Genomic DNA, 13,404 nt, shown 5'->3' with positions numbered 1-13,404 from the left:
TTACTTAGATTATGTTTTTCGTGCTAAAATAGTATTTATGGGAATAATATGATGAATTGAATGCATTTGTGAAAGTAGTGTAGTGCTCTTTATGTTAAACAATGATATTTGGTAGTATGATGTGTGTATAATTGAAATGGTGTGAAATTGATATTCTATGTTATCATGATTGTGTGTGATGAAGTTGTTATGGTGTTTGAAAACTGAATTCAATGTGTTAGGGTTCTTAGTGGTCAAATTCTTGGAGTTCAAGCCTAAAAATGGGTGGTTTTGATAAGGTGAATTTGACATATAGGTGTTGGGGAGAGATAACAACTGTTTTAAAACTATCATAAGGTCATTTGAGACTTGTTAGGAGTGTTGTTTGATTTAAATCTGTTATGGAACTTAGAGATAGTTCATTATTGGAGTTTTGGGGGCTTTTTTAGTGTAAAAATGCGGTTTTGAGTAGAAAGAATTTGATTCGAGGGGTATAAACTGTTTTGGGAAGTTGAAGGTCTGTTATTAGACCTATTATGACTTGTTTAGGCATATAAATCAGTAAAAATCTGGTATAGAAGTGTTAGTTATATGATATAGTGATTTCTTATGTGTTTTTGGTTCAATATTGGAGGTTTTAGGTGTTGGAAAATAAAAATAGGATGGATGGAAGGAAACTGAGGTGTTGAAGGGTACTAACAAGTGTTTTTAGACTTGGTTATGCAGTTGGTGGATTGATATGAGAACTAAAAAGTGTAGAATTGAGTTTGAGTAGTTTCAAGGGGTCAAATTGAGTTACAATAGTGTTTTCTACAATTTCTCAGTGTTTAAAGGGTCCTAGAAATCTTTAGAAGTTGGGGGTAAAAGGTTCAAAGTCTAAAAATGAATGGTTCTGCATCTTTCATGATGTTGAGTGCTAGCTTCCCAGCACCTAGGTGCTATCTCACTAGTTTTGGGCACTGAGCGCCAACTTTCTAGTACTTGGACGCTAACTTACTGTTTTTGGGCACTGGGCGCCAACTTCTAGGCACCACTCGGTGTGTTCATATGGGTATGTTTTAGGTGTTTTCCAATTATTTGTTTGGTTACTTATGGTCTTTTAAAGTATGATTAATGTTTCTTTATGCTGGTATGTAATGTGAAAGTAAAGAGATATATGTACATGTTTCTAAAGAGTTTCAAAGTTGTGAAAGTGAATTCCAAGGAGGAATTCTTGGTTGTTGTTTCAAGTATGGTTAGAATGAATGTAGGTAGCTCAGTCTTGGTGATTTTCCTGACACTTTAATGATCATACATTCTCAAATAGAAAGGTTTGATACATGTGGTGGGAGTAGCAGGAGGTCTTAGTCCTGGGTGCTTCCAGTATGATCCAAGGCGTGGAACAGACTAACCTTGTGAATGTGGTAGGGTGAAACCCATTAGAATTGGCTTTGCAAAGCAGTAGAAGTCACCACAAACGCACAACCCGTCATAGCTCGAAATTCATTCTATGTCCGGACAATTTAGTCAAAGTATAGTCATGCATAAAGTGTTTGGTTGGTTAATGTGATATGTATATCATGTGTATAATGTTTAATTGTTTATATACTTATTGTACCTTATGGTCTTCCTATGTACGGAACGGTCCTCCCATGGTCATCCTCCCAGGCTGTCCTCCCATAGTCGTCCTCCCAGGCCGTCCTCCCATGGTCGTCCACCTAGGTCGTGCCAAGTAGTAATGACTCATTAAGCCCTTAATGCATATTAAGGTGTGATTGGACCATCATTAGGTTAGCGAAAGGTAAAGGCCCATCACAACTAGTATAAATAAAGGTCTCATGTATGACTTTAGGATCACGATGTACAATATATGCATTATTTGTTGTGTCAACCGTTTGGTTATATTACTAACTTGAGCATCGGAGTGCCTTTGACAGATACTCACCCACACGATTTGGACAAGGAGGAGGGAGAACAAACAACATCGCTTGGAAGATGGAGGACAACTGGGGAGCTCGTCTGGTCTTGAAGACAACTTGTATTGTTTTGAGTAAGGGACTTCAACCCTATACCCGAAACACTTATATTAATGGTTTGTATTTTAACTTACTCTTTTCTTTATGATTGTTTGTATATTTCTTTGAATCTTTCTTTGCTATGATCATATGGTATGTGAGTAGAGAGGAATGATGTTTCTTTGGAATAGGAGTTGGAAGAAGAAGAAGCTGATATCTTGTACCATTAGTTATACATAGTTTTGTTTACTTAATTTTTATATAAAGTTATGATTATTTTAGATAACGGTAACTTTATAATTTTTTTCTCTTAAGTAATTTTTTATATTAAATATGTATAATGACTATTAAATAATTTTATATTATATTTTGAGATATTACAAATATATATATATATATATATATATATATATATATATATATATATAGATATATATTATAAAATGTGTATATTGTATTGGAAAGGGAGTAGAAAAAAATAGCAAACATTCGTTTTTTTTTATGAAATTTTTTTTCTTTTTCCGTCTGTTGCAGCAGCTCTCGGAAGGTGATGATGTGTGGTATGCGAAAAAAATAGGAGAGTGAAGATGAGTGATCCGCGTGGGTGTTTTAGATGAAAAAAAAGGATGAAGAAGGGTGTTTGGAGGTGGCGGACCAACAATCAATTGTGAAAAAAAAAGGGTGAAAGAAAAACACTGGATTGGATTTTGGGCTGAGTTGCTACAAAACAATTTTTATTTTGATTCATTATTTTTATATCTGTTTGTAAATATAAGTATTTATCTAAATAAAATGGTGGGATGTATTTAATAGAAAGACTTCAATTAATATTTTTTATGTATAAATTCATGTGTAATTGTGGTATGATGATTTTTAAATGAACGTAAATTGCCGAAGTTTGTTAATTAAAACTGTCTTATTCTATTAAAAATTTATTTCAATAATTTAAATAGTTGTGTCGTGAAAGGAATTGAGGTTTTATTTAGGACTATTTCTGTAAAAAATTGCATTTATATATATATATATATATATATATACATTTTTTATATATTTTGAAATACGATATAGGATTGTGAGGGGATTGCATCATTAAAATAATTATTTATTTTAATGTTAACAACATATTGGTGGAAAAATAGTAAAAGCATAATAAAACATAATAAATCATATTTTAATAGACTAAATTATTTGAAACTATCAAATAGAACCAAAAATTAGCGTGTAGGCGTAAATTATTTTCGAATGTGTGAAATATTTTTAATTTTATTTTTAAATAAAAAGAAAGTTTTGATTTATTTCTTAAATGTTTAGAAAATAATATAATTATATTATGTTATTAAGTTTTAATAAATTGTAATTTAAATGATTAATCTGACTCCATAATAAAAATTATTATTTTATCATTAATTTATAATATTAAAGAACTGATATATTTATAGGCTGAATACAAATTGTAATTCTTTTATAGATAAACTGATAACGTCAAGCATAAACCATATATTATCAATAAAATATAAGAATGCAAGGGAATAAATAGCTGCATTTGTGGTATTCCCTCTGGAGTAATAGATTTAAATTTTATTTTATTTTTATACTTGTATTCATTTTTTTTTTTCAAATTTCATGAAAAAAAAATTAAAGGCAAATACATTTAACTGTTAAAAACTTAATAATAAAATTCAATAATTAAAACTTACCTGTAATGATGTATGATCAGAAGGCACATGGAAGGATCTTCCATTGCACTTTGGGAAGATGGAACTCTAGGGTTTGTTTAAGTGACAAGGTCAACATCATAATAATAACTTATGATAGAGTTTGAATCAAACATTATTTTTTTTATGTCTATTATATATGTAGTTGAGTAGAAGGATGAGTTTTATATCAATTATAAGATAAGTTATTTAAAAAAAAAGTACTTTTTTGTTTGATTTTAGACTAAACTAATTCAATTATAGAGATCTAGAGAAAAACTAAAGTTTGGTCAATGATAGATCGTGCTTGAACAATTTAAAATTTTAAATATGTTAACAACTTGTACGTAAAATAGTTTTAAAAATTACAAAAATTAACTGTCAATAAAGATTGATCTCTTTGGTAGGTCGGAGGATCTTATAGATTATCAAACGTGTTTGGTAACGCAAATGACTAAATTATTACTTTATTTGAATATATTATAAACTACATTAACACAAAAATATGTACGTTTTAATGCTAATAAATTACTTGCCAACATATATAATTATATAACTAATTTATAAACCAATTTCATCAATGCAAAAATATTTAGTAAGTACATTAAAATAGATTATTTATGAACTTGCACAATAATCTATGCTATTTGTGTTATTAAAATGTATAGTATTCTACTTGAAAAAAAAAATTAAAAAATGTATTTGTGGTGAAAATTTCATTTAATGAATGCTCAGATAAACAAGTTGAATGACGAGGCGGCTCTCCGACACTTGTGTTCCAACATTTTTCAACTGATCAACGAGGGACTTGAGACGTTGACAATATGTCGAATTCGAAAAATTCTCCATCTTAGTATTGGAGAATTCGGCCTCAAGAGTTACCACACGAGAATGTTTGTTGTCTTGGAAAATATCTTGCAACATATTCTAAACATCCATGATCGTGACATCATGTTCAATAGTTGTATGCAACATGTCATTGGAGATGGTTGCATAAAACCAGTAGCATCAAGAGTCGACCATAATTTCTTTTCATCCTCAATCACAAGGTACCTTCTCTTTGCCATTGGTAGAATGTGATGAAGGATCTTATGAGAACATGTGGTAATTTTAAAAAGTTCTACCCATGTAGCGTATTGGACATTCTCTATTTCAAGAGTGATGGAGATATGTTTCCATATATTGGAAATTGCAAGAGCTGGATGGAAAGAACTCTTGTTGTCCGTCATGGTTGTGAGAAGAAGAAATAAGATAGATGAATGAGAATGAAAAAGAAACGAAAATGTCCTAGAGATGTTATACCATAAAAGAATATTTTCCTAATTAATCTCATGACTTGGAATAAATACAATGATCTTAGAAAACTAATTAGGTAACAAATAATATAAGACATATATTTAGGAAACTAATTATAAACTAAATATATGCTTACCTAAAATATAATAACAAAATATATTTACATATATCTTAACAAAAAATACAAAGCTTTTTGCATAATTACAAGAACAAAATTTGTAACTCTCTTATAGAGAATTTGAAATCAATACAATATGATTTTGAAAACTTGTAAAGAAAGAGACAACTTTAGCGTATTCAATCATAATAATTCTTATTCTCTTCTCTTGATACAATCCTCTTTATATATACTTCTTCGAAAAAGATCTGTTATTCAAAGCTTTTGACTTTCTTTTAAGAGTGTCGCTTTTATGGTATTGAGTCAAAAACTATGTTGCGTCTTGATAGAGTAACTATGTTGTCTATACGAAAAAGACATGCGGAAAGCATGAAATTTTTTTAAATTTGTCACATCAATCAAATCCAACACTAATTTACTTCCAAATCCACTCTCACTTACCTCCAAATCCACTCAGATAAACAACAAAAAATTTACCTTCAAATCCTCTCAAATTCATTCAATCACTCTCTCCCAAATCCATTCAAGTGAACAAAGTCTAAATGTTCTTATGATCTGATTTTGAAAAAAGATAGTGATATGAATAGAAAAAGAAACTACAACACAACAAATAAAGAACTAGAAGGTATATGCTTTAAAGCATTAGACGATCTAAACGTTTAAACATAATACGTGTATTATTATTTAGACATTGTCTATTTAAGTAACTTACATAGTTTAGGATAATATTAAATATATAGCGTTTAGTGATTATTCTAGATGATTTAGCCTTAACAATTTTTAGATTAGATGCTCTATTAAAGTTCTTCACAGTATTTAAGATAGTTAAGTTATAGTGTTTAGTATATTTTATCCTAGGCAATTCAAAACCTCTAGAAACTATTTCGTTCAGGCATTTGCTTAAATTTCAAAACAATGTTTACTTAGATCATTTTGTCTTTAACAAAAATAGTTATGAATTCAACCTCTTTCTAATTACAATTCGTAATTCAGATCTTCCTACAGCAAATTTTTTAAACTTGCACAATAACTTTTAAAATTATATACTATTCTACTAGGGAAATTTTTTTTAAAAATGTGTTAGTAATGAAAAATTCATTTAAAGAATGCTTAAAGAAACTTGTAAATTATCCCAAACTTTAGGGGAGTTGAATTGGCAATGGTTTTTTTTCTTTAATGTAAAGGGAATACACGTAATTCTTGAAAATATGATTCTTATGAACTTCATCAATCCCAACATATCTATTTGTACTTTATTGATTATTAGTTTTTAACGTGATAAGAGTTCACTACTGATATTGCGCCGAGTTTTTGTTGACTATACTTATCTCAAGCAGCAATCATTGTTCTGAGAACAGATAAGAAAGTGAGCACCCACCATTATTTCCAATAATTGCTCCAAAATTATTACGATTCCAAGATTTTTCTTCTGCTTTTGTATCGTTTAGATTAAAACACAAATAGTTTTGAAGGCTAAACGATTAGCAATTGCATTTAGGCTAAAACTTTCATGTCCTCTGGTTCAGTTTGGTGGAGGGTCAACATCTTACCAGTTATATCTGTTGCTTATTATGCAACTTTAGGGATATCTAAGTGGGAGTCTATATCTAGATATAGTAGAAATGAGAAAAACGAACATCATGTAAAGAATTATAAATCTATTGTCTTTAAAGATTTTGCGTTATAAATGGTATGAATCTATAAGATTTATGTTTTATCAGTATTGAATCTTCTCGACGATTCTTGGTATCAGTATTCTCTAAAATTCTAGTTTTAAATTAGTTTCATTGACTACAATTTCTGTGACAGCAACTTTAAGGTTTCCAAGGGTCTTGAGTTGTATATATGATTGTTTGTAATTGAAAACCTTGTTTAAGAAGTGAGAAAAATGGTATTCTCTACAGCATATGGGAGAGGTGATGAACTTAGTTGGGGAAGCATCAAAGGGTTTTCACTCCAACTTCTTACAGGGAGGTGGTTCATGATGTTTTCATCATTTATGTTGATGTCAGTGTCAGGAGCAAGCTACATGTTTAGCCTATTCTCACAAGATATCAAGTTAGTTCTTGGTTATGATCAATCCACTCTCAATCTATTAAGCTTCTTCCAGGATTTGGGAGCCAACATAGGCATTCATGCGGGCCTAATCTATGAGGTCACACCACCTTGGTTTATCTTAACAATTGGTGGGATTCTCAACTTTGCTGGGTATTTTATGATTTGGCTTGTTGTCACCAGCAAAATTGCAAAGCCCCATGTGTGGCATATGTGCTTCTACCTTTTCATTGGAGCCAATTCTCATTGTGCAACTAACACTGGAGCTCTTGTGACCAGTGTAAAGAACTTCCCTATCAGCAGAGGAGTAGTCTTAGGCCTTTTGACTGGGTATACAGGTTTAAGTGCAGTAATAATTACTCAGCTATACTATGCCTTGTATGGAGATGACTCCAAATTCCTCATTTTTCTCATGGCATGGCTACCAATTGCTGCAGTTTTTCTGTTTCTTCCAGTTATCAGAATCCACAAGAGTGTTCAACAGCCAAATGACACCAAAGTTTTATACAGGTTCCTCTATCTGACATTAGTCCTTGCAGGGTTCCTCATGTTTGTAACTTTAGTACAACAATTTTTCACTTTCTCTCAGTTTGAGTATCAGATTACTACCACTTTGATGCTTCTTCTGCTCATCCTTCCACTTTCTGTTGTTATTTTGGAAGAACACAAGATTTGGAAGAGTAAGCTTGAAAACATCAATAGGGAAGATAGTCAGAAGCTCCTGGAAAACTATCCAAACATAGCTACAGAAAATCTTTATCAAGAGAAGTCTTCCCAGGCTCCCCAAGCAGAAATCTCCTTTTGGGAAAACATATTCAACCCCCCAGCAAGAGGTGAAGATCATACAATACTTCAAGCCACATTTAGCCTTGACATGGTGCTTCTCTTATTAACTACTATATGTTCACTTGGTAGCAACGTTACAATGATAAACAACTTGAGTCAAATTGGAATTTCATTAGGATATCCTTCTCATACCATAACCACATTTGTCTCTCTTACATCCATTTGGATCTATTTAGGTAAGGTGGTTCAAGGGGTTGTCTCAGAGTTTATCATACTCAAATATGGAGTCCCTAGGCCTCTCTTGCTCACATCATTGCTTTTGTTATCTTGTGTAGGTCATCTTTTAGTTGCCTTCAATGTCCCAAATGGTCTCTATGTAGCCTCAATTGTTATTGGGTTCTGCTATGGGGCTAATTGGCCATTAATGTATTCTGTTATATCTGAACTTTTTGGCCTCAAACATTATTCAACACTGTACAATTTAGGGTCACTGGTAGGTCCAATTGGGTCATACTTGCTCAGTGTGAGGGTTGTAGGGTATCTGTATGACAGGGAAGCCATGAGGCAAATGGAAGCTATGGGGAAAAAGACAAGTCCAGGGGAGGAGCTGAACTGCAATGGGGAGGAGTGCTTCAAGTTAGCATTCATTATAATCACTGCAGTTAGCTTGTTTGGGGCACTTCTGTCACTCATTTTGGTCTTTAGGACCAAACGATTCTACAGAAGTGACCTATACAAGAAATACAAAGAAGCTAAAACTGATGAAACTGAAGCAGGTATGATACAACATGATTGAATCAGCAGCTACAAATGAAAGTGACTTTGGCAAGGAAATTGTCAAAGCAATTTGAGAATCGTACACAATATAATTGTTTATTGCAAGTTTTGTGTTGTATTTCATAAAGCAAAAGTTTTTCTCAGAATTTATATAACAGCATGTCAGGTTCTTCTGAAGAAAATACACTCAAAACCTTAAAAACAGCAGGTAGGTGGGTATTGTTACTTACGTTAAATTCGTGCTTTTTAATAATTGAAATTTAATTAATATTTTTAATAGTTCAGTTAAGTCATCAACTGATTCCTAAACTTAGGGAGTTTTTTATACTCTGTTTTAAATTTGTTAAGTGCATCTTATTTCTGTTTTCATATACTGTAGTGTTGTGAGGTGATTACATTTTTTTTCTTCCATAATTACATTTTTTTCCTTTATTTTTCAACTTTATGTTTCCACCATAAAAAAAAGTTTAATACATCATTTGTTCCTAGTTTTAGAGTTTTTGTTCAAAGTCGTCCTACCTTTTAAAAAAGTTCAGTTAGACCCCATATTTCGTTAAAAAATGTTCAAAATGGTCTTTTTGGCTTACGACGTTAAAAACATATCGATACAGTTGTCTCTGTGACTAAAACTGAATGACGTGTAAAGTTTTTGCAATACGTTACACATATGATATATTTGAATGTGTAAATTTTTTTAAAATAATATAATGACATCGGCTAGGTTTAACGAAATGGGTTAAATCAAATTACCCTTATCTAAGAATCCTATCACGATTTCTGATTTAACAATCTGGTGAAACTAGTCTTAGTAGTCACTGCGGCGTGGTGATTCCTTGAAAGTGAAATTGAAGAGCTTACGTAAGTGAGGTAAGTGTTGCTAGCCCTAGCCTACTTACTTGATGTTCTTGTTCTTGGTTTTGGGGGTTAGGGTTTGAGGTGAAAATGGAGTGGAGGTGGAAATAATGGTGGAGAGGAGGTGGATGGTGGAGTGAAGGTGAACAGAGATAATGGACTGGAGGTGGAAACTAATGGTGGAAAGGAGGTGGACAGAGATGGTGGACTGGAGGTGGAAACCAATGTTGGAAACTAAGTCAGATATCTTTCATGTGTTTTCGTTGATATCCATTTGGGACTAAAGTACACAGTTTTAAATTGAAAAGGGGACCACATTGTACATTTTTTGACCAAAGGGAAAACTAAATTTAACATTACATATAAACACCTGAACGTAAACATTAAGCTTCATCTTCACATTACATGAACACCTACACCTGAACGTAAACATTGAGTTTCACCTTCACATTACATGAACATAAACATTGACCCACCTACAAACATCAACCTAAACAGACCCACATTGTCACAATGTTCACTGCAATAACAACACACACATCCAATTAACAATTTTATCCTTTCTCTGACAATTTCACCATCTCTTTTGTCAATTTTTTCTTCCTTACATCACTTGAAAAAGTTACAGTACATCCCTCTTGAAGATTCACCCTGTTATTCACCAAATAAGCCACCAAAATTGGTTCTAACTCAGCAATCTATGAAAAAATAAATTCCAAATTAAGTGAGAAGGGTATTCATAAAACCTTGTAATGATGACATCCCCAAAATTGTCTGCCAGCATTCTGTGGAGTTTTGGCCACTTTCCTTACAGTAAAATTACCACATTTGCAACGAGGGATTATCCCACCTCCCCTTCAACCACCATCATGTGAGGAATGCGAAATTCTTTCCGACCATGTATTGGAACAAGAAGAACAACCTTGGGAAGAAGTCATTTCTATCTACCCACAACCACTTTTCTCAAAAAAGGGAAGAAGTTGCACAAACCCTCACCAACCCTAACCCTTTTCTTTTACCCAATAACTTCAACTTAAAACATTTCCACCAAGTCAATTCACTTCACATTGCCACACAATCAATAAGTGCACAGGTCATCCATTTTTGGCTACGGTGGCAATTACACCGTTATGTTTTTAACGTCGTAAGCCAAAATGACAATTTTGAACATTTTTTAACGAAAAATGGGGCATAACTGAACTTTTTTAAAACATAGGACGACTTTGAACAAAAACCCAAAAATTACGGATCAAATGATGTATTAAACATAAAAAAAGCTTGAGATCAGTATCAAGAGCCTTCTTCTTAGAATGTTCCTATGATTGAATGTTTAAAACTAGAGTTGTCAAAACGGGTAACCCGACTCAATCCTGTCCGGCCACCACGGGTTGGTAACTTAGTGAGTCAACCCAACCCGGTTTACTTATTAGCGAGCTGAAAAACTTCGAACATGACTCGACCCACCACGGGTTGATGGGTTAAACGGGCTGACTCACTGGCTCATTTAATTATAAGTTTTTTTAAAATAAAAAAATATAATTTTTTTAATTTAAATCTAAATAAACGTCACACTAAAATGATGTTAAACTCTAAAGATAATTCAAAATATAAAAAAAAAGTATCATACAATCCAAGCGAAAAACATGTACAAAAGACGAACAAATAAGTTTTTAATATTGATAATTTTTGTATCATTTGTCCATATATAATATTAGAGTCTTGAATAGATAAATCTATAATATTTTTCTCTTTGAGACATCTTCTTCTTTATTACCATCTACAATATAATAAGAAAATGCTAATTAATAATATTAAAACACAAAATAATAAATAATTAAATTAAATTAGGTGGATTAGCGAGCCAACCCGGCTCATCAAGGATTCAACCCGGTGAGCTGAGTTCTAAGTGAGCCGGGTTGAAAACTAGCCCGTAAAAAAATTTCATTTTTTTCAAACCCAACCCGGCTCAAACCCGTGGTGAGCCGAGTTGGCTCGCGGGTTAAAACCTATTTTGACAACACTATTTAAACCCCGCCATAAACCCACCTTGCTTCAATTCACCAAAAATGGATTCTAAAACTCCTTACACAACACTAGCACCATGTGTTTGATGATGATAATTTTGGACAACAAGAATAGAGACACGCCTAAAGGCAAGTGTATGGAGTCGCACAACAGAAACAAGTATTTTATCTACGTAGACTTGGACTTGTTTAAGATGTCAAGTAATTCTAAGATGATTTGACTTGCAATAAAACATTGTTTTGTGAAGTTTAATGAAGGATTAAATGAAACCTAAGTAAGATTGAAATAAGCCATGTATTATAATGTATTGAGATTTAACTTCACCTATTTTCTATACTATTGTTGACTCACTATATGATGATGCAATTATCAAGTATCATTGAAAATTCGTGACTATTCTAAATCAATTCCTTTAGTTTAAAAATATAAGGACTTTAATCGCAATGATGATTCCTCAACTATTAATGAATGAATGGTTGGTTGTACTTAGGGATGACAAAAAAATTTGCACCCGAGGATATCCGCGATTGATAGTTGATTCCCGCAGATATTTACTACCCGCGGGTTGCGGGTTTTTTAATACCCGCTTATAAACGGGTCGGGTGCAGATATTATACTATCCGTACCCGCGAATATTCGCTACCCGCAAAAAATAAAAATAAAAATTTAATTTATATTTTATTAAATTTAATTTAATTAAAATTAACATTAATTTATATTTTATAAGGTTAAATATAATTAAAATTAAATTTTAATTTATATTTAATTTAATATATATTATATTTTATATATTTTTTTAAAATATCCACGGGTATTTTTTAAGCAGATATCCATGCGGGAAGTGGGTCGGGTGGGATGGATTTTTTTTGTCGGGTCGGGTTGCGGGGTAAACACTATCTATGCCCGACCCAACCCTTTGCTATCCCTAGTTGTAGCTTAAATTTAATATTAGTTTCCTAACTCAATCCAAATCAATTATAAAATGAGTGATTAGTTCATTCCAACATTTAAAACATAAATCAAATTATTAACACTTGAATAAAACATCAATAAGCAACAATACATAGTATTAGAATAGACTACACTCAACCTCAATACAAGAGAGTTCATCTGCTCATGATTCTTCTTACAAGCTCCGAGAGTGGTTGATACTTTCCCATAAATCTCTCAAAGATTTATAATGAAGTAGAGAGAGAGTTTCTAAACTAGATGTTTCTGTATGGGGTCGAGTCACCTGAATCCGCGCGCTCTCTGCTATGTCCGTCTGGTCTCCTCGCGATCCTTCCTTTTATAGGTCAATGTCCATCCATCCTGTACGCCTGGGAGGATACCTGTTAAAGGTGCTCCGAAGCTTAAGTTAGTAAAGGTCCGATCGGTTGTTTAGGTACTGCAATAAATGCGTAATTAATGAATCTGCCTACCTCTTACCTTTGACCTGTATTTAAAGTTTTGGTCATGGGTCTAGGATTAGCAAGGCCTTAATTACGGTCCAATCCAAAGCCCAACCCTCTAATCGGTGCTTTACCTTAATCACCTCTACAGACCTACCTATCATGACCATCCGCTCTAGGTGCTCGAGTCCTACCGGTTGTCCCCTGTGTTTTGTCTGGAGCCGTCCGGGGGTCGTCTAGTACATCAGTCCCCCCAAACCCTAGACAACTAATTGTCGTTGGGTTTTTATAGTAACGGGTAACCGGTCAACACTTTTTGAATTGAGTTTGGGCGGGAAAACACGTGTCGCGTTGTCATAGGTCGTCTGTCTCGAGTAGTAGGATCGTCGGTTGATCTGAGTCGTTGATCGTGCCAAATTTGGACGGTGGATACGGAT

At 33.0% G+C, this 13,404-nt stretch overlaps 1 protein-coding gene and 1 pseudogene across 2 annotated transcripts; one reads left to right on the top strand and one right to left on the bottom strand.

The window, feature by feature from the left end:
• Positions 1-4,317: 4,317 nt before the first annotated feature.
• On the bottom strand, positions 4,318-4,896 carry LOC148200483 (uncharacterized; annotated as a pseudogene).
• A 1,484-nt stretch (positions 4,897-6,380) lies between these two features.
• Positions 6,381-8,983, top strand: LOC148200482 (protein NUCLEAR FUSION DEFECTIVE 4-like). Of its 2 annotated transcripts, XM_088112001.1 has the most exons (2): positions 6,381-8,158; positions 8,258-8,983. In XM_088112001.1, exons 1-2 carry the CDS (start codon positions 6,970-6,972, stop codon positions 8,716-8,718), a joined length of 1,650 nt encoding a protein of 549 aa, XP_087968127.1. In that variant the 5' UTR covers positions 6,381-6,969; the 3' UTR covers positions 8,719-8,983. The 2 variants fall into 2 exon arrangements, with proteins under 2 accessions (XP_087968127.1, XP_087968126.1); XM_088112000.1 differs by having other exon boundaries at positions 6,381-8,983.
• Positions 8,984-13,404: the final 4,421 nt, after the last annotated feature.

The sequence above is a fragment of the Vigna umbellata genome, chromosome 4, assembly GCF_029865625.1.
Source record: "Vigna umbellata cultivar VRB3 chromosome 4, Vumbellata_1.0, whole genome shotgun sequence".
NCBI lineage: Eukaryota > Viridiplantae > Streptophyta > Magnoliopsida > Fabales > Fabaceae > Vigna > Vigna umbellata.
The sequence above is the reverse complement of the archived record's forward strand: the minus strand, read 5'-3'. Positions and strand labels throughout refer to the sequence as shown.

Excerpts from the sequence above, each read along its gene's own strand:
- LOC148200482 (XM_088112000.1), top strand. The coding sequence starts at position 6,970 with ATGGTATTCTCTACAGCATATGGGAGAGGTGATGAACTTAGTTGGGGA.